The 22,327-nt window shown below is 35.2% G+C and overlaps 1 protein-coding gene across 1 annotated transcript in view; it reads right to left on the bottom strand.

Annotated features, from left to right (window-relative positions):
* dst (dystonin) overlaps positions 1-20,640 on the bottom strand; it is a 128,404-nt gene extending 107,764 nt beyond the window's left edge. The window contains exons 1-4 of the mRNA XM_015374488.1: positions 20,400-20,640; positions 20,192-20,223; positions 18,043-18,231; positions 11,810-12,026 (exon numbers count right to left, since the gene is read on the bottom strand). Of these exons, the coding sequence (XP_015229974.1) occupies positions 11,810-12,026; positions 18,043-18,231; positions 20,192-20,223; positions 20,400-20,583 (622 nt within the window). The 5' untranslated portion in view covers positions 20,584-20,640. The remainder of the gene's footprint in view (positions 1-11,809; positions 12,027-18,042; positions 18,232-20,191; positions 20,224-20,399) is intronic.
* Between the last annotated feature and the right edge of the window lie 1,687 nt (positions 20,641-22,327).

Raw genomic sequence — 22,327 nt, 5'->3', positions numbered from 1 at the left:
GGCTAAGCATCTCTTTGTAAATTCCTAACCATAGAGGGTCAGACAAGGTAGCTTTGTTTAGCTACCTTACTCGCTTCACCCAGCTACCTTGCATGCCAATACATAATATATCGGAATCCAATCATACTTCATAAAATACTGTCTATTCTGAATTGATTTAATCAACATATTGCTTTGAAAATCCTGATAAATGACCTCCAACAATGTTCAGCTAGGTGGTAAAGGTCAAGGAGACTTTTCCACGAACAGCAGAATCTAAACTTTTCCACTAACACATTGTTCAAAGGATCTCCACCAGGTTCCCTTCTTTGCAAAGCAAATCCTGATACCATGTGTTTCACAGCTAAACTACATAAATACATCCAGGAATCCATGTCATTTAAAAGAAAAACAAGACTCACTGAACTTGCACTAATGTCCCCTTTCTACACTCCCAAACCCATCGTAGGTTCTTTCAAAAGTGGACATGCTGCTCTGCTTCTTATAGCAAAATAAAAAGCACTAGGACTATCCATAGAGACCCCATCTCACCCCTTGCAAGCATTAAGGATATGCTGCCAACAACTTGATGCCATGTAACAGAACACACCTCCAGGGTCCAGTGAAATCAACGCCACAGCTGTTTTTGGTAAAAAAAAAAAAAAAAAAGGAAAACACTATAAGCAAAGTGGCTACAGCGAACCTAAAATGACCCAGGAAAAAGTTCTCTCAACAATTTATAAATATCATATGTTATATTGGGCAGAATTCACATCCAGAGGTCAATTTCTGTACAGCCTTTGCTGAGAGACCATCACAGCATTCTAACTGGCTGCCTTAGACATTCATAGCAAACGCACATGTGCCTTGCTATAAATAACCACAACCCTAAACTATGCTGCCCCTGCAACTGCAGGCCACATAATCTCTGCCGCTTAGGTGACATCCTTCATTTCCTAATGCGCACCATGGAAAAGTGAAGGAGAGTCATGCTTGTAGAACTGAAAGCAGGAAATAGCATTGCAAGTCTGTTTGATCTAAAAGGAAATGTAGTCCTACCCTAATAAAGCTTCATAAAATTATATGTTTCACACGTCAATCAAATTATTACTTACTAATTATTTGCCACCCAAAACCTTCAAGTGGGTGGAAGCAGAGTGTGCTGCATCCTAAATCATATCCTATATGTGTGCAGGCTCGTTTAAATGTGAGTACAGATAAACTGAGGGCTTTCTAACAGCACTTGGCTTCTAAGCATTAAAAATCCTCACAGTCTATACAGAATTGAATTCAAATGCCATCGCAATCAAAACCCAGCCTGTATAATCCTCTTGACCTTGAATTGGAGAGAATTAAAAAACACACAGACTAAAGCAAAGTTTTTAATCTTAAAGCCAAGGACCAGGACAAGGACAAGTCAAACATTTCTCAATCAAAATCTGTACACAAAATTTATTTTATCTGATGTGTTAAAAGCATGAAAAATGTAAGCACTTTATTGAAAGCTTTTGGGTTGAATGAGCAATTATAAGCTGGACATAATAAAATTAACTTAGTTTCTATAAGATATACACCTTTGACTTGGTGAATAGTCTGATTGTTGCCAATATGGCTATACTTTTTTACGCTTTTTTTCTAAAGCAGCAAAAATATATCTGCAAAACTTCTAAAAACAAATGCAAGAATGAAGACCATGGTGAGATTCTTAAAGATACATTTTTGGGATTCTTAGTGAGTGAGAAACTGCTGTATTCTCTGGTAGGTAGGGCAGCACAAGTATGTGACTGGAACAGCTCTGTGATTTAAACCGGTAGTCTGCACTGAAAGCGGCCAAGCAAGTATTCGTTCTAGTTTTATTATCGCTGGGAATGAAACTAAAGGAAGAGAATAAAGAGTAATGAAAACCTTTACCATTGTAATCACTTCAAATAGAGCATATAATACATTATTTTACATTCTTCAGTCTGATTCTGATAAAATGTAACATTCACACATTATGCTGACAAGTAGAATGATTGATATCCTCATTAGTTATGTTAATTATTTGAAGATAAACTGTGTAAATATTGCCTTAATTAAATAGAAACTGATAATGGATTGATGTAGAAATGGAAAGATGCTTAAATAAAGAGGATGCAATAATCACAGTTTTCTGAACAACTCAAAGAAAAAGCCAACATTACCCTATCCTGTATATGTGCATCTGCTTTGGACACAATTTGAAACTAAAGGGATCAAATTTAGGTAAGTGATTAAAATGCTCTTTCCAGACGGAACTTCAAGATATATACTTGTGCATTTTTTATGGAGGACTTTATAATTTTGGCATAGCTAACAGAAAAAGTTGGAAGCCTGTCTTCAAAAGACATACACTATCTCAAGTTGAAACTCAACAAGGCGCAAAGCACTTATAAAACGATGAAAACTGAATGACAAAAAGGTTTATTTACATTTCTGTCTGAATAAACCAAAAGCACACATTCAGTAGGACCACAATGTCTCAACATATCTATTCAACGCCATGTTGCTTCTGTTTCTTGATGCTTATAATTGAGGAAACATTTAGAAAATGTTTTGTTTATATTGCTAAAATTAGTTAGCATCACAACAAGTAAAAGATCATATTTATTTTCTTACAACTAGAAAAGGGTTCAACTCATTTCCAGTGAGAAAAAACATTGACTGATTTATCAGTCTTCATTCAAAAGACGCTACATCTTTTTCCTGTTTTGCTAATATATCTCTGGGAATAGATGCAACAGTGCTAGAAAGGAAAAAAAAAAAAAGAAAATAAAAACAAAGCATTATTTCCTATTTGCACTATATTAAAAGTAATGACTTATTTATGATGATTATTTATATTAGCCAAGCCAAAGTTTAGGTCATTCAAAACTTGCTTTAACCGCTTTAGATTAATTTGTTATTTCAAATCATTTTTGTATCTGGTTTAGCTTTTGATAATATTTTATAATCCCACACATTTCTCAGAGGGGCTTCTTAATTTAACAGTGACACAAATATAAATTAATTTGCTAACTTATTTGTAATCTATCATTACAATAAAAGGAAGTCTGTCTGGGCAAAGAAGGAGGTGCTGCTGAAGAGAGAAAGAGAGAAAAGGCTGCAGAGCGTGAGTCAGGGGAGGGACAGAAATTCAAGGGATGATCTCATGTAAGAGGAGCTAAACAGAGCTGTGGTATGAGGCTCAGTCATACTGGTCTTCCCATCACCATGACAGCATATAAATACAACAGTGAGCATGCATCATTCAGGCATTGATATGATGCAACTGCATGGGACTGCAGTAAAGGCATAGTTTATAAAACCTTCTAAACAATGATACATGTGTGCTTTAGTTTATAAGAACAGTGGGTATAACCAATTTCAATGGTGAATATAGAGGGCATCTTCCTGAAAACACTTAAATAAGATCAAATCAGGTCAAGATTGTTAATAAAAAAATGTTTTTTAGCATCTGATATGCACCATTAGCTTTATTATGTCAGAATTGTGGATTGTTAGACCAGCAAAATTATTTTAAATATTGCTTTTTGTTGTGTTTAATCCACTACTTACATAAACATGGGGAAATATGCTTGTCCAATATGAGTTTTTCCCCATGAATGTGTACACTGATCAGGCATGACATCATGACCTCCTACAATTGAAGTGACTAATGCTGATTATTTCTTTATTCTTACAGCATTTAGTAGGTGGAATATATTAGAAATCAAGTGATTAGTCTGTCCTCAAAGTGGATTTGTTAGAAGCAGAAAATGATCTGAGGATTTTAGTAAGTACGACAAGGATTAAATTGTGTAGGTGTGGACGGCAGAGCATGATTGTCATGTTATGCCTAGAGATGCACTGATCCAGTGTTTTCAAACCAATCAGATGCCGATACCTGGGCTGAGCATATGTGCCGATATCTGGTACTGATCTGATTCAACTGTACAATGAATTAACCATCTATTTTACCATGTGAGTGAAGGCTTTAGCCTTGATATAAACATTGTTGATAAAAGGTAAAAAATTAACAAAAGTATGAATGTAATTATATCATTTATGAGCAAATTGGCACCAAAAAGAAAGAAACGACAGCTAGATGTAAAGTGCACTGGATTGGATCTCCGATATCAAATCACCAATATCCGATCCAGCTAATTAGTTAAACTAGGAGCCAAAATCCGATTCAGGTATCGGATCAGTGCATCTCTAGTTATGCCTGATTGTTGTATTGCAGAGTTTAAAAGTGACTCAATGACAGATGCTCCTTTTTTGGCTTTCTCTAAACAGAACCAAAACTCCTTGTTACTGGGCAGGATTGTGTGTGATTCCCCATATGACCTCATATTCTAAGATACAGTACCAGTCCTAAGAAATAATACTGTGTAGCAAAGGTATGAAAAACTCTGGTTTAGTCTAAACCAGTGAAGCATGTCATTAAAACTCTAGTTATGTCAGTATAGACACTCCTTTTGTAGCTAAACTGACTCCATTTTCATTTCTGATCAAACACTGTAACTAAGAGGTTCACCACAGCTAAGTCTCTGAAACTTGGACAATGCTCCCATAAAAACAAAGTATCTTTTGTCCAGTAGCAGACAGGCTACACAGAGGAGGCATGCTGTGTGCGTGTGGGCCAGTGGGCCCTCTGAATGTGATGAGTGGGCTGTCAGCAGAGAGCACAGGGGCAGGGCTGAGCCCAGGAGGATGGACAAAGGCAGTGACTGTGCAGAAAAACAGAATATGATCCAACTCCCCTTTATGGCCTATAATACATGTATCAAAGATTGGTTTAGTAATATATAGATTTTCTTTAAGGATCTACAGAGGACCTTAATGTAATTAATGCAGAATGAAATAATTTACAGACACTATAGCCTTTAAGACTCTAGCAGACCACACCCTACAACACAGTAGAAGATGCAGAGCTAGATGAGCACAGGCTAATGCTGCATTTCAGCTATCAGAGATTAGAACAATACAGCTACTCAGCAAAATGCAATTCAAGACAATAAGCTGAAGAAAATAATCAGTGTAAGCAATCAGTCACTAACTTTTTTTAACAATAGGAAAGCTAACAGACCTTGTAACTCTTTATCTCAAAACATACTCATGATTTAGAATCACAAACCAGTGTCAACATATAAAAAAACAAAAGAACTATTTACTGAACCATATCTGAACAACCAAATCTTCTCTGATAACAGTCTGATCGACTGTTGAAAAATTCAAATGGCCTACCTAGCAGGCTCATCTAGAGCAGCTTGCTCCCTTTAAAGCGCCACTCAGTTGTGTACCTAGATAAAAAGTCTTTACCCATTCCTAAAGTTTGCAGTCTTTTGTCAACAAAGCCTTTTTTATTTTATTTTTTTAGCACAGCTACAAACAAAACACCTCAGAATCTGGTCTTTTTAAAGTATGAAGAAATACTTGTCAGCATGCTGACAGAAATATACGTATATATATACATAAATATAAGTATATACAAGTTTATGATAGACAGAGGGTGGATCACCCACTGCCTTTGTCATGAGGGTATCTAGCACTCTCTTAGATGATGTAATGAAATTCAGATGTGAAAATCTCATGCAGTGAGACTCCATCCTGCAGATTGGATTCCTACTGGCATGCAAAATTAGTATTCAACATGATTGGAATATTTTAACAAACAAAAACGTATTACATTTATATACTGTATGCAATGTACAGTATTGTGCAGCTAACTTAGCAGCACAGCGACATAAACCTAATCACTGTACTTGAGATAATGAGAATTTAAATCTATAAGAAATATAACTATAGAAAGTAAAGTTGTACAACATCAATCGCATTGCATGCTTTAAATAAAAAAATTACTTTAACTTTAATATTGCCCCGAATGTTCAGTGTTTCATGAATGTTAATGCAGGTGTTTATGGTCATGCACCCATTCAGAAAAAAAAGAAGAATCTGGATTGTGTAGCAAAAAACACCCACATGAAATCCACTAAATACATAATAGTGAATGTAGTGATCCAAAGAATATTTTGGACAAACTAAAGGTTGACAAATGATACCCGCTATTCTTATCCTTAGAAGTTTTAGAATGAGATTCACTACAGCAGAATTCTGAAGTAATACATTTGTTAAAAAGTTGAGGTCAAAGAAACAAGTAATATTTAAAACAAAAAAAGGGATACTTATGACTTTAAAAGGCTAAGATTGATCCATCTACGTTTGTTAAGATGGAGTAAACATCTTCTGTTTTATAACTGCCCAGGCAATTTGTTTACTGGTTTGTTTGCTTGGTTACTGCTGCTGATTTTACTTTTTTTTTAAATATGTCCTATTGATTCCCCATGCATCACAAGGAGCAAAGCTCGGGGCTCTAGTTGGCTAAATGAAGGTTAAGATACGCTTAGCTAATAATAAAAACAACAAGGTTTTCAACAGTTTAGATAATGTACAAGTGAAAATAATATGAATAGAAAAAGAAGATAAAATACTTGCTGTACACTTATTAAAGAAAAATGTGTTGACATGATTTCTTTCTATTTAATCACCTTTGTGCCACTTTCAAACAAAAAACAACATTTTTAATGTTATAATCAATGTTTTACTTCTAACTCTCTGTTCGCTGAAGCTTTAACTAACCTCTGGTGAATAAATGTTCTAAAGTGCGAACTTCCTTTTCTCCCTCACGGGGTAATTTGTAACATCAGCCAATGGAAACAAAAGAACTCAAAGGTTAGAAAAAATAATAATTAGTTCAAAATATGTGTTGTTTGCAGAAAAAAAACACTTAAAAATATACTTTTCACAGTAAAAGGTGCATTTAGGGGACACCACAAAGTAAACTACATCATTGCCGCAACATACAACGGCTGCAATAAACCATGAAATTAAAACTGATAACCATTATTTTTAGGAAATGTGTCCTTACCCTTCAGTAAAAAATTCATCGTTCATGCAGCAGCTGGTGAGAAAACAGATATTCCCTAAAATTCGCCCATTACGTGAAAACTGATCGCAAACTGGCCAGGAAATAAATAAGCTTTCTATTTCTCACAGCCCATCTGCCTGAAGAAAACAGCTACAGATTCCTAATGATAGTCCATCATATGACTTCTTTAGAGCCCAGTCACAGCTATAAGCCTTAGAGCACAGCTGACCGAGCCCAATGACTAAAATCCTAAACAGCTGAAAGAACACGCTCACATGTGTTCATTTTTCAGAAAGTCCACGGCTTTTGTTGCTTATTGTTTTACTTAGCATTTTACCGAGACGCAAACCTTTAAACCCCCGCTGTCTGGTTGAATTTAGCCACTCTGGATGTCTGGGCCCAGCCTGAGGATACATGTGAATGATTTTGCAAAGTGGAACTTGAATCTGCGACAGAATGACTCTAATGAATGTGATAGCTCAAAAAGACCCTGCAACGTGAACTGACATGACCTATTGATGTAAGATGATACTTAACCACACTATTAAATATTGTCCTCCCTGATATAGAACGCTTCACAGGTCAAATCAGCTCTGTGACATAAATTGTAATCATGTTTACAACATTTTACCAAATAAACATAACCAATTGATAAAATCAATGATTAAGGAAAACAATGGTTTGAATTGATATTCCACCATTTTCTTTTCCTGTTTATTGGTATTTTGGTGATATGCCAGAAATAATGCTTTTTCTGAATGTAAAATAGACAGTGGTAAAGTTCTACCCCTCCCCTACATGTTGCCAGCACGTCTTATTTACCAGCCAACTCATCTAAAATCAATGCTATGTTGTCCTGAAACCACTCTTATGACTCACTGAATCACCATGTTTGTATGAGTTAGTGAGAAGGCTGCTCTTTTTTGTATCTGTATTGTAAAAACATATCATAAGAAAATTAAGAAAAAAAAAAAAAGTTTCAAAAAATAGTGAGGCTGTATGTCAATACTCATTATGTACTGATGGCAAATAGAACAAAGCAATTTAATAGTGTTGCCCCTCCCCCACCTGTTTCTAGCCCAACCAATAAGACAGCTACTATTCTATGTTACATTATAGGGATATAAATTGCAAAAATTGACCACATCCTTAATGATATCTTAAAAATGATAACTTAATCATTCACTGATCCAGTTTCTTCCTATCCGATCCTATAAGAATACCTGGGCTGGTATCCGATAATGATCTTATTCAACTGTTGAATTAATTAACCATATATCTTGCCATGTGAGTGAAAGCTTTAGCCTTAAAATAAATGCTGTTTAGAAAAAGTTAACAAATTAAAACAGATATAAATTAACTTTATATTATTTATTATCAAATAAGCAACAAAAAGAAAGAAAAAACAGACCCATGTAAAGTGCACTGAACGCGATCTCCGTTATCCAATATTAAATCATCAATATCCGATCCAGTCATTTGTCAATATCGAAGCTATTATCCAATCCAGATATCCGATCAGTGAATCTCTAGTCAATAGTAGTGCTTTAGTGCGCATAACTAAGTAATAACAATGAGATTTTGAGGATAACATTATTATATGACCATGATACTTTATAACTATTTGTTTTTTCACTTAAGGCAATTATGCCATAATATTCTAATACTGACCAAAGCCTGCATACAAAATATAACTAAGACTTACAGTTAGTTTTGTTTCTATATGATTGATCCCGTTATTATTAGATATTTTTAATCAATCGAATCGTTTGTCATATAGATGAAAATTTTTATTTAAAAAAGCCAGGCAGTTATATTTCATAATAGCATTAGATCTTAATGCAATCAAATAATTCATTTAATCAATTCATTCAATTCAATTCTTTAAACTTTTTATTAAATGTAAGAATGCTTTTTGTTTCAACAAGCACAGTTTAGTGTTGTAAATGGTTAATATATATTCTAGAGTAATGACTTGTATTTGGTTGGAAAAATACAAAACAAGTTAGTTAACGGATGGGCTTACCACTGAGAAGACTGAACTTGTTCTAAAATTGTTGGTCTGTGTTTCATTAGAAAATATAAATAAAAATCAGGCAGCATTTTTGCTTTGTTTCATTCAGAAGTTATTTTACAGCCCTTGAGTTAGAATTGGCTGCTTTTCTATTGAAAGCAAGGACTTAAAAACCTTAGATTGTTTGTTTTAAAACACCATTCTTTCACAAATCTCCTAACATGTCTGTGTGAATCATAAAAGGAGAATTCCCAGAATCCCAAAAATGTTCAAAAATTAAGTCTCACAAAGTAGCCTAACCAAGGTTTTTCAGAAGTTAAATAAGAAAACTATCCATATAAACAGCTTTGTTTTCCTTTCTTTTTTTTTTTTTTTTTTTTTTTTTTTTTTTTTCACAGCATTGTAACAGTTAGGGTTTGGTATTGTGCTCCTACACATTCAGCCTGAATGTGATGTCATGCAGGAAAGACTCCTATTTTCCCATTGAAAGCTGCCAGTCAGCAGAGAGGAAAAAGAAGAAGGCTGATATGTACTGTCAAGCAGTGACCGGGCAGATTTCTCTATCTATATCAGAGGAGCCTCAGCATATAGATCCACCCCTACCTTTATATTTTTCCAATACGTCCTCGTAGGCTTGGAGGTATTCCTGCTCCTCGGACAGCACATACCCCTGCGGCGCGCACTGAGCCATAACCCAGGATCCACTAACTGGACGCTCACCAGCGACGGATCGGGACACAGCATGTGTGTCTCTTTGTAGCTCTACATGCGTGTGTGCTTGTGCGCTTCTGTGCATGTGTGTTTTGCTGAGGGCTGGAGAGTGATCGGCGCTGTTGTCGTTTTGAAGGAAACGCCCTGGATCCCTCCCTTGTCTGAGCTCTGACCAATGAACGACGTTTCCTCTCTGAGTTTATAGAAGCGATAGGAAGGACTGCACTGTAAAAAATAAAAACTCCAAGCCCCTCTTATGTATATATTGTACAGCTACTATTGTTTGAATATGAATTGAAATGAGCTGATTATATGTTTAAATGAATAGAAACAATAAATATTCAGGTAATTAACATTATATAAAAAACCTTTAATATTATAAAAAGAAGAAAGTTATTTTTAAAAAGCCAATTTGATGGTGAAAAAGCAACCCCCCATCCATTTATAACAGTAAGTGTAAAAGGTGTGTTTTTGATCTGCAGTTATTAATATTCTGTTATCATACATAAGTTACAGACTGTTTCCTAGAAACGATAACTATACTCCTTTAACAAGAATATTTGGGTAATTCCAAAACAGGACAGGTTCAAACACAACAACCCTCAGATTTTTTTATATATATTTCACAAATTTATATACCATATGAGCAATGAAAACCAAAGATACATTAGTACACCAAACCTCGCCAAGAGGTTGGCAGGTGTGCAGGTGTTTCTCACAACAAACATCTTCCCTTTTTGTAATAGGCTTTAAGGTTACTAAACTGTTAGAAACCTTATTAAAGCATTTCTTAATCATACTCATAAATGAAATTCCAAAATTTACTTCAACCAAAGTAACTTATTGCTGTCCAACAGCCACTATAATATCGTAAAAGTGACAAAAACATTTCTACAATGTGTAGCGCTGTTAGTGCTAAGGAATTTAGGGTTGAATTATGCATGTATACCTTTCTGTAGGACAGATCTGTTGGTCAAGATTAATGAAATTGAAAAAGGTGGACTTCTTGCCCATAAAATTGTTTTATATCTGCTTGAAATATCCTCTTGATCAAGACTGTTAAATAATCCTTATGCAAAATCTTCGATTTAAAGAAAATAACAATTCAAGGCTGAGAAAAGCAGTAGGCAAACACCAGTGTTCATACAAGCCGTGATGGAGGACTCAGGTTTGGTATCAACAGCCATGCGAATATGGTTGGTGCACTTGGTTAAGCAAACGTGCTACTTAACATGTTTTATTTGGAAATAAACTTGACTATCTTTACACAGTAACTGACTTGTTATTAAATGAAATTCAGTTTATTAACATAGCACAGAATCACAACACCTCATCTCATCTTAAAATTAAAATAAACTGGTAATAGCTCCTGCCATTGCATAGCCTTTGCATCATGCGTGTTACAGGGTTTGGCACATTAGATGGGCACTCTGCTACCAGAAGGATTGGATTTGTCTAATGATATTATTCTCAGAAAGAAAAAAAGATATGGTTGAGATATATCACACACTAAAACATGGAGCAAGCTAGGGTCATCAAGGTGGGGAGATTTTTTCTAATTCTAAAAGTAAAAAAAAGTAAATAAAAAAAATACTCTACCAGTAACTTTAGTCCTACAGCATTCAAGTCTTTCACGGTTTTTGTAATGTTGTTTTTGTTATGTTATTCTATTGATTCAATAGTAAAAGGTATAATAAAATATCCATGATTGTTATGGTCATCTTTTACAGTGTGCAAAAGAAGAGCGTCCCGTCAGTTCATAAAAGTCGCGCACATTTTATTGCTCTCCACCTGCTGACTTCATGCCATTTCCATACATCCATTAAACTAAAACTAACCTGTATTTATTTCTTATATAAATCGGCTGCTTTCAGAGCAGATCTTTATGACCTGCAATTATGCCAGTGATTATATGAGATTAAGCGGTATCAAAGTAACACTATAAAACGATTAGTAGCCGTAAAAGAAACTCTACGCGCATTTTAACACGTTGGGGAAAAGATTTAAAGACCCTATTACTGTCATGGATAATTAAGGCTGAAAACAAAAAAAAAATCAAAAAAAAAATCACAGCAACCACAAAACTATGCATTTTAAATCTGTAAAACTAAATAGCTACACCAGATTTATTTTTATTTTTTTCCTTCTAACTTAACATGAAGGTGCGCGTCCCTCACCTGCTATCCTGAGCACGGCTCTCTCCGCCGGATCCAGCACGGATCCACCCTGGATCTTCCTCTTGTAGCGCTCATGTCTCGGCAGGTTCCACGGCAGAGTATCGCCGGGTGCGGGCGATGCCGAACCGGATTTAAAGCTGCTGTATTCATCCTCATCCGAAATGTCCGCTGAGGAAGACATGGAGCAGTGCAGGGAAGGGTTCCCCGAACTGGAGCTCTGTGAGACAAAAGGAACAATGTCTTGATTATACACACACACATTTATATATATGAGTGCATATAAGGTGACATAATAAATGAAGAGGGGGGAAAAAACGCAGCCAGAACATGATCACATTTCTCTCACCATGACGGGTCAATGTGCGTAATGTGCGCGTATGTTGAAAGTGACATAGTGACCCAAAACAATAAAAGACTGAGCCAAATGAAAGCAAGGCGAGAAGCAATAGCATCTAGCTCCCCCGCCAGGTCAGATCTAAGACTTACCACAGTATACATGGAGACCTGTCAGCTGGAAGGGAAGAAAAAATACACAATCCAATTCGGACAGCAATAACTCCCCTTTGATTCATCTATTTCAGGGGAACCACTCCCTTCCTGAGACCCCTCCAGATACTGGGTTTCTTCTAAGGAATCATCAGGGATGCGGAGTGATGTCAGATCTCCTGAGGATGATGCCGGTGGATGCTGAGTGTCGAGCGTCTCTAGACTGTGATGGGAAAGCAGACTGCATGTGTCTGCGCGTCATAGCCCGGCAACCAACAACAGCAGCAGCAGCTCCAGCCCTGACTGCGATGTTAGAGCGCCATCTCCTACACAAAGGAATGGCTGTAAACATCCCCCCTTTAAACGGGAACAATAAGTTCCAGAAACACAATGCATTCATGGCGATGATTTTAGGTGTAATTATATAAAAGCAAACAGTTCCCAGCACAAAGAACAGTATAATATGACTTATATCATTATGTTACCTGCAAGAAGTACAGCTGCACAGTAAGATTACTCTTCCCAGATTTCGCAGGTTCCTTTAAGGAAAGTTAGGCTTCTCATTAGCTAATGTTAGAGGTAAATGCTTCCAAACAGCAATTTCTGTAGTTTCCTGCTGCACCCTGGCACTCCCAGGTTGAGCAACAGAACAAATACAGTCCAACACATCCTTAAGGAAAAGGGTTGGGTGAATATATACTTGTACAATCACGTTCCACTAAGCTAGTATTCAGGGCTTTTAACAAGGGATTACCAAGAAAGTAACACTTTGGCTCAAAGATTCTGGGTGCAACAAAAACAATTACTCTTTTTAAGTATATTGGTTGATTTAATTTGCTTTAAAATGGACTAGATTTAGTTGAGAGTCAAACACGGACCTAAAGTTGGTTTCTTGAAATATTACAAGCATTTTTCAAAATGTAACAACACAAAACTAAAAGAGAAACAATTTCAAGAAATATAAAGTATTCATTATAATTTCCTAAAGAAATATTGAAAATCCTCATTAGTATTACAGCAATCAAACACGTCACTGCATCAATTTAGCTTTTTAGAGGTGTTTGCTGGTATTCTGATAATGTCTCTAGTGATTAACTCAAAGGATTTGACGCTGGAACTCATCCTAATCTTTAGCTCCTTCAACAGAATCTGTTTTCTATTCTCATTCATTCTAAAATGGGAAAAGGATTTCCAGTCAGAGCAAATATGCTGACAAATTTGAAAGACTACTTAAAGCAAAATCTTTCTTGGGCGTGAATACTTTTTAGTTTAGCAACCAACAGCCAACACTTTTTTTTTTTTAAAGGAAAACGTGTACTTTACTCCAATCAACTTAATGGTGAGTTTAATTGATCTGCTAATTTATATCAGGAGTTGGACCTTGAATCTAAAAATAACATCAATCTAAATTAAAACCAATAAGATTCTTTATTTTTTTTTGCAAACTATTGTTACTAACACAGCAATCAGTATATTTGTTAAATTGTTTAACTGTTAAGGCTATTTGATATTGCATCTAGAGATTGCTTGATAATTTAACATTTAATTCTTTTTTTTTTTTAAATCTCAGACATGGTTGTAAACAGTTTGCATAACCAATGTGACACTAAACTGGTGGATGCTTGGTAGCCTCTGGTATTCCCTTTTTAAATTCAGATTTAAAGGGCCATTCTGCTCATATTGCTGTACGTGAATTAAGAAAACAAGATTTTTCAGTAAGAACAGAACACCATAAGTGCATGAATGAAGCTTATTTTGTTCTGGCTGTGCCTCACTGGCTGCCTTACATCACCATACACACTCCTGACATGGTTTTTCACAATTGGCTCATTTTTTGTGAGTATAAAGACATTTATTGAAAAGAAAACATTAAAAGTCTATCATTAACTTATCAGACAGGATAAATATTGTTTTAAAAAATAATGTAATTTAATTCAATAAAAAATCCTTTATTACTCCCAAAGGGAATTTAAATAAATAAGTTATAATAATTATAAGATTATTATACTAAATAGTTTAACATAAATTAATATGGTGAAGCAATGAAGACCTTGAGGTGGATGTGTACCTGCTAAGCAATCCTTCTATCATATTTGGCAAATGCAAGTAATTGGAGGGTGCAAAAAGGATGGGTGATGTAGAAAAATGTCCTGCTATGGTGATTGTGGGGTTCAATAATGCAATAATATCAAATAAAGTAAAACCAATAAACATTCGAGCAACTTCTATGCTATCTTTCATCATACCAGGAGAGAAGGATTTGTAGTTTGAAATAGATGCAGCATCATTAATTTGGTATATATTTTTACAAATACAATATTTTAACAGAATTATTGAAAACAAAAAAATATTTTCTATCAAATAACACACAATGACACAAAAGATTTGAAAGTATCAATGGTTCGCTCATGATACAGAAACTCAAACAACAAAATGAAAACAAAACTATGAAAAATAAGATTTCAGTATTTGAATCTTGTTTTGTTTTTTTAACATCTATAAATAGACTGGATGAAATGTTTATGTGAAGAATTTTTCAACAGGGCTATATAGAGTAATAAAAATAGAAACTGCAGAACTGATGAAAGCGAGGCTCTGTTATTAATAGCAGCATCACTGCATCCCGTTTCCTCAGGATGAAACCAAGTCTTTCAAAGGTTACCTAATATTGCATTTATATTACCTCTGCTAATTTCTTAGAGTGAAATGAATATTTAACTGAATCTTTTTTACGCTGTATTTTACATTTAACAAAACCTGTAATATTTAAAAAGGAATTATCTAAAATCACCTTTATCTGATAATTTCTTTGCTCTGTAGATAGTAGATGTAAAGATGCAGTCTTCGACTCATTTGCTAAAATATTCTGTTTTTAAACATCTATGTGCAGGATGAAAGTTTCTTTAAATGCTGGATGTGAAATTAGACACGTCTGCATAGGCCTCACTTCCTGTCAATGAAATGTATTGCTGGTAGCTCCTTTGCATCGGTCAAGGCCAGTTAAAGAGATTAAACGCTGCGGACTTGTTCTTATCAACATAACCCCTGTAAATCTGTCATGTTGATGGTGTGAGGCTATATCACAAATGAAGATGGGATGATAAACTTAATCACACCAGTTATTACATTTTCTGATTTATGTTGAATCCTAAATCTGTTTCATTAGCTTGGAAATGTCATGATTTAATCTGTTTTTTAAAATGTGTTGTCATTCTTTAGCGGCCGGTGGAACTGCAGAAAAATTATTGTTTAGATGTATGGTGAATCTATAATGAGCACTATTTGATCACTATTTTATCAAAAGTGAAAATAAATGATATAAAAAAAATTTCTGGTGCAAAACTATGACTACCTCATCTCCAGTTATCATGCAGCAAACAACAGGACTAATCAATAGGGTCCTTTGAACTCTTCTTCACTTCCAACATCACATAAGAGTTCACAAAGAAATGCCAGCTCAAACTAAATTTGCAGTGTTAATTAAAGGTTAAGTAGTTAAGTAAAACAAGATGCATCATATGAAGAGTATAAAGGCATGCCCTCCCCTTTGAAAAAGCTTTAGGGTATTTTAATGAATTCTGGATGCTAGCAAACAAAAGCCATAATTCTGTTGTGAAAGAAAATATAATTTTTTTTATTTTGCATAAATAAAAATCTAAATAGTTTTGCAATGATCTCTTATCTTCTTTCTTTCTGATACCCTTAAAAAAAACATCTAAAGTCACAAAATTATTAAAATTGAGGCTATCTGTGTGCAAAATAATCTCAGTGGAAATACAGCAGTTCTCTGAAGACCTGAAAGGTTTTTCATTTTGAGAACATGATAAATCAAACCAATCAACAAACAAGCAAAACAATTTTCAAAGTTACTCTTTTTGTAGGACAGTGCAAAGGTGTGAAACAAAAAACACTTTGCAAACCCTGAACACAATATTCCCATCTGCCACAGTGGTAGCTTCAAGCAGTTGGGGTGTTTTTCTGCAGCAAGGACAGGAAAACGGATTCTTAATTTTGAAAGAGAGTGAACTAAGGTAAACTCTGGAAGAACACTGGCTAAGGGGCTGCAAGGTAGATATGCTGGGAGTAGAGGTTTGCCCTCACAAAAACATACAAGAGCTATTTATATATATATATATATATATATATATATATATATATATATATATATAATTAATTATATATATATATATATATATATTCTTAGTTGGTTTATCACATAAATAAAATACAATGAAATTTAGGATGGAAAAGTGGAAAATGTTTAAAAACTTTTGGCAACAGAATGCATAATGAAACAGTTCTAATACCTTTGCAGTTCCCTGAATAATGCATTTTCCCTTTTAAATGTATCTTATAACTATACATTTCTTAATTAAATTATGCAAGTAATTGCTGATTTGTTATTGGAGAGAAAAGTATTTCTAGACAAAGGAGATAAGTGTTCATAAACACCAACAAACCAAAGGAGCCAATGTGGCCACACCAAATAAGACCTCCCCAGCTAAACAAAAAACAAACAATCATTGTTCTGATAAGGAGATGGGTTCTGTCTCTCCTTAGTTCACTTTTTGACCACACAATCTGAATAAGATAAAGGTCTGTGACTGATAAAATCATTGAGGAATGACAAGCAGAGGCAAATACAGTACGGATGTTTACTCTTAAAGCCGAAGGATTGAAACAAACAGATAGGGCTGGACTGCCAGCAGGTACCGACATGAACAGCAGGACTGAGTCAAACTGAACAAATATCAATTATTTGGAAGCTGAACTTCTGGGCTGGAAAGGAAGGGAAACATCCATCCATCCATTATTGTGGGGCACTGGAGCATATTCCAGTAGTCAACGGGCGAGAGATAGATCAACCGAACATTTTTGGAAAACATACAAACTCCACACAGAAAGGTCCTAGTTTCCCCCAGGACTCAAACCCAAAACCCTCTGGCTGTCAGGCGATGGAGCTAACCACCACCCCACCATGCCGTCCCAGAAGGGCCCCTGACTTATTCATGTCTTTGGCTTAAAAGTATCTTTTCTTTCCATGTGCCTGAAAAGCATTTAGTAAAATTAGTTAGTACACTGCAAAAACAGTCTAGAAATAAGTAAGAAAAATCTTAAATTAAGTGTATTTACCCTTAATTCGATTAGGTAAATAAGATGGTTTGCCAATGGAAAGAGCATTTTTTACTCTTAAAATAAGATAATCAGGTAGTATGCACTTGAAATAAGAAAATGTAATTGCTTTTTTCTTATTTTAAATGTAAATTGTCTTGTTCCATTGGAAAAGTGTCTCACTTGCCTCCTCAATTCAATACAAACTCCGCCTATTTTAAGAAAAAAATTACTTATTTAGAGTTACATTTTTTGCAGTGTAGTAAATCAGTTAGTAAAAAATATTTAGGGGACTTCATTTTTGTATGAAATAGAATAGAATAGAATAGAATAGAATAGAATAGAATAGAATAGAATAGAATAGAATAGAATAGAATAGAATAGAAAATAAAATCCCCTAATTGTCCTGCAACATTAAGATCCTTATACCACAGTATTATTAATGGCTCAAACAATATTTGGAGGTTACCTTTCCAAAGATATGACCTCTAAAGAGTTCATAGTTCAAAAGACGTATAAATAAACATTTGTGTACGAATCTCAAGCATCAAAAACATGTCCCCGGTTAGGGTAAAATTATATAAGCAGCATCACTTTATCATCTGTATTAATGATGGTTCCGGAAGAATACCTACAGCTTTACGTGTGGGAGTGACTTGAACAGACTGGTAAAACTCTGGCGGGAGCCTCTTCTTGACTTTACGTTTTCTTAAAGTCGAGGATAAGTCGGGTTCACTTTCTGGAACCTCAACCAGACTGGGCTTTTCTTCTGTCACTCTGACATGTGTGCTCCGTCTTAGGTGGCGTGGACTGTGCCTAAAACCCTGGGAAACACAATCAAATGTCAAACTGGTGAGAAGGTGACGGTGTCGACAGAGAAAATGTAATATTCCTGACATAATGGTACAAAAATCGTGACTTTATTGAAGGATTTTATTTGTTTTTAAATGTTTTGTAAAATGTAGCTGCATACTTTTTTTAAACCCGTGTCTATTAGTATTTTTATTCTGTCCGCTTAACTTCCCACTTGCCACCAATTATATTGAAACTGATCAACCTTTAATCAGGATACACTTTCCTGGTAGTTATCAAATCTTTTGGTAGGACAATGTGTTACAAACTGGTTTAGCAAACTTTACCTTTCAGCCATAATTCAGATGGTAGTTTTGGAACAAATACAGCACTGTTCTGATTAAAAATGAGTAAAATGTCATGAAGACAGCTGTGAAACAGCAGGAAGATGAAGGAATAAAAACTAGAAATAAATATCAAAAATGCAAATGCTGAAGCAAAAGGGCTATAAAGAGAGATCAAAATGACCAAATTCAAAGCCTATAGATGATATAAAACACGAGACATCACAGGAAGAATGTGATGCACAAGGTGATACACGGTGGTGGCAGCATCATGATTAGGAGTTGCATTTCTTCAGATGGAATTCACTTTCTGTTAAGGTGAAAATAGGTGAAGTTACTTCAAATTTGTATCTTCTTGAAAGCTTAACAAGAAGAATGATTTTATATTTTTGTGTTTAAGTTAGTTCAAGCAAATCAATATAAATATTTCAATAAGAGAAAGTAAAAGTTTAAAAATGACCAGCCACAGTCGAGAAATATACCTGACAGAAGCTAACATGCAGAGGGCCAGTGAACAAAGCTCTTCCCACAGTCATGAGATGCTTTAGGACACCTACTAAAGAACATTCAATGCTGAACTTGAATTATGACAGCATGTCCTACTGTATCTTGGGAGAATATTTAAAAGAAGTCAGAATGGTCATAATTTGTTACATGCAAAGCAAACAGTATTTTATACAGAAATAACTGATTAAGTATTAAACTTCATATTAAACAATGATGCATGCACTGGTGATGAACAATAACAATGATTCATTCAATTGCAGCCAGATGGAAGTCTAGATATACCATGGGAACTCCAACCACTCCAAAATAAAAATAAAATTTTTTTTTCTTTTTGTCTCTTTCTTTATAAGGTTATTAAAAGAGACCAAAAGATACAATTCAACTACACTAAAGGTCTAACTGTCCTATTTTACCGCCCTTGAATATGATACCAGTCTTTGGGGAATCAATATCCCTCAGTTCAGCATGGCCTTCTCTGTAATCCAGTTCTCGTTTTTTTTACATTTGAAATATTTTTAAAATGACAGTTTTTTTCTCTGTCTGAACAAAAATAGTCCAAACTATTAAACACTACATTAAATTGGAGTTTGAAATATGTATATAAATGGAAATTGTTGCTCTCCAAGCATTGTTTTGCCTTTACTGACACTACATTGTCCCAAAGCCAGGAGGATCCAGCCAATGCAATTCTTGTTAACTATTAAAGCTTTTTACTGACTGCTTAATGTTTAGATTTAGACTTTAGACTCTAACAGAGCCCAGTTTCCAAAACTGAAAAAGGAGGAAAAAAACTCAAAGACTAGTGCGCTTTTTGTTGTGGCTTTCATCTGACCTGCAGTCAAAAAGCTTTATCTACGCATCATATTGCACAGAAATGGAAACAAAACAAAACACATGTAGAGTTTTACTGTTTTATCTCAAAATGTAAAGCCTCATCGCTTACATTATTTATCGGTAATAGTTGCGCATTGCGCACATCCAAGTATCCGAACATAATCATGCAGTCCTGAGTAAAAGTTCAAAGATCTTAACTTTTTTATTCTTTTATTTCTTAAGTGATAGACTACACCACAGAGCATCCAAAGTGTATGTGGTGCATTGAAGTAGGGGAAAAAAAAGAAAAAGTGAAAGATTATCCTACCTCTGATCGAAAATGATGCGTTCGGAGACCAACTATAAGACAGATAGCAGATGTTTACTTTAGATTAAACATTTATTATGTGTGAAATTCGTGTTTTCAGCATAACAGTTCACATAGTTATAATGTCTGTTAACGACCAGCACATTAATGAAGGAAAAAATATGACAGTCAGGGAGTATGAGATGCTTTTGGCCTGCGTTGCACTCACCGCGGCTCCTGGAGCGTCCTCCAAGCACTGATTTTATAGGATGCTTTCCATTCCGGAGCCTCCGATGCCAGCAACAGAAAAATAAAATCGTTGCAATAGTCCCCAGCAAAAGCAGCAAAAGCAACAGCACACACTGAATACTGTAGGGCCTCAGCAGCACCAAAAACGCCGCAGCGATCATCATAAGGCGAAATATAGGACAGCGGATTTAGCTCCAGACTGCTGCCTCCTCTCCTGTGCGCGCTCCCTGCGCTCAGAGTTCAGGATGCGGAGAAAGACGCTCGGTGACAGACGTGGAGCATCACTGCAAAACGTGGAGAGCTCACAGGGTCAAAGTGAACAGTCCAGACTGTTTTCTTTTTTTCTTGTGAGGTAGAAAACATGACTCAGCAGAGACGCGTTTTATTTATTTATTTATTTATTTATTTTCCACAAGGGGCAGCAGGAGTCAGCAGATTTCACTCTGCAAAGTGTACTGCCCACAAGGATAACGCTGAAGCTGTCCTATTGGGCAATCTGATCTGTGTCTGTCCCCTGAGATAGCCTGCTTCCGATGCAAAATGATGACAATATATTTTTTTGCAAATATGCGATATCCTAAAATACCTGGTAATGTTAATGAGATGACTGCATTATGAAAATGTAAGCATTGGAGAGGGGAGTCTCACTGGCACTGACAGAAACCTCTCCTGCATACAATGTATCTAATCTCCTGATTAAATAAATTGTAGATGTCATTTTTATTTATTTATTTATTTATTTTTATATTTTTTTTGTTGCTGTTCTAAAATAGAGTCACACAATATTTCAATAAAATATGAGCGTAATATTAAAGAAAAGCATGGAAAGCCTTATGCTTTAAATAATGATGTTGAGAATTATCATTTTTCACGTCTCCAAGGAAACACGAGGACGTCGTAATGACGTTTCACAGAATGTAGCGGAAACGTGGAGCTTCTAGATCGAAGGTCAGCATTGTCGCCATATTGTGAGTGGCATGTTTTTTGTTTTTTTTTAGCTGTGCCTTCACATTAGAAATAATGAATCCTTTTTTGTTACAATGGGAAACTTAAATAAATAGTGTAACTGTCTTATCTTCGAAGCAATACTGTGTCATTTCCAATCAATTCACATAGCACTAATGTTTTGGGTTTACCCAGTGGCAACATTTAGTTACCAGCAGAGCTAGAGTGTGGCCTGTGCTTTTTTTTTTCATTTTGTAGGGGCACAGAAGGATAAGAAAAACACACACATACACAAAAACTGAAAATTGAGCAAGAGTGCATGGTTTATTTTATTAACTAAACCACAAAGCCTGAGCCAAACTGTGATCCTATCTTAGTATGACTAAAGCTTAAAGCCATAATTTCTGAATTAATTGTTAAAGTCATCGCAAAAATATTTGATTGGTCCAAGAGATTAATCACTTACCTTATCTTGTGTCAAAGCATGCCCTCATGAGAAATTGATTTAGAGTGACACTGCAAAAACTGATCTAAAAAGTAGAAAGGCTCTTTAAATAAGTGAATTCGCCCTAATTTATGCAAGTAAAATGAGCTACTAATATGGGTACTATGCATTTGAAATAAGATAACAAAGATGTATTTTTCCTTATTTTGAACATAACTTATGTTATTCCATTTGTAAAATGTCTTACCTCCTCAAGGGAAAACTTCAGGAAAATTACCTACTTATTATGTTTTTGGCTGTGCTTTCAGTACAGGGGTCACAACCAAGAACAATTCTGCAAGGGCACCGTCCCCTGTTGGCCCTTGTCTAGAACAAACCATGGGTTTACAAGTGTCACAATGATTAATAATAAAAATCATAATAATGATTAAACAGTTGGCAAAACTAATAGCCTACTATTACTACTACTACCAATTAATGATATCCAGCCTTATCCGTTCCAACCTATACTTTCCCAC

Source organism: Cyprinodon variegatus, unplaced genomic scaffold (genome assembly GCF_000732505.1).
Source record: "Cyprinodon variegatus isolate N-32 unplaced genomic scaffold, C_variegatus-1.0 Scaffold104, whole genome shotgun sequence".
Lineage (NCBI taxonomy): Eukaryota > Metazoa > Chordata > Actinopteri > Cyprinodontiformes > Cyprinodontidae > Cyprinodon > Cyprinodon variegatus.
Note: the sequence above shows the minus strand (reverse complement) of the source record. Positions and strands in the feature narration are given on the sequence as shown.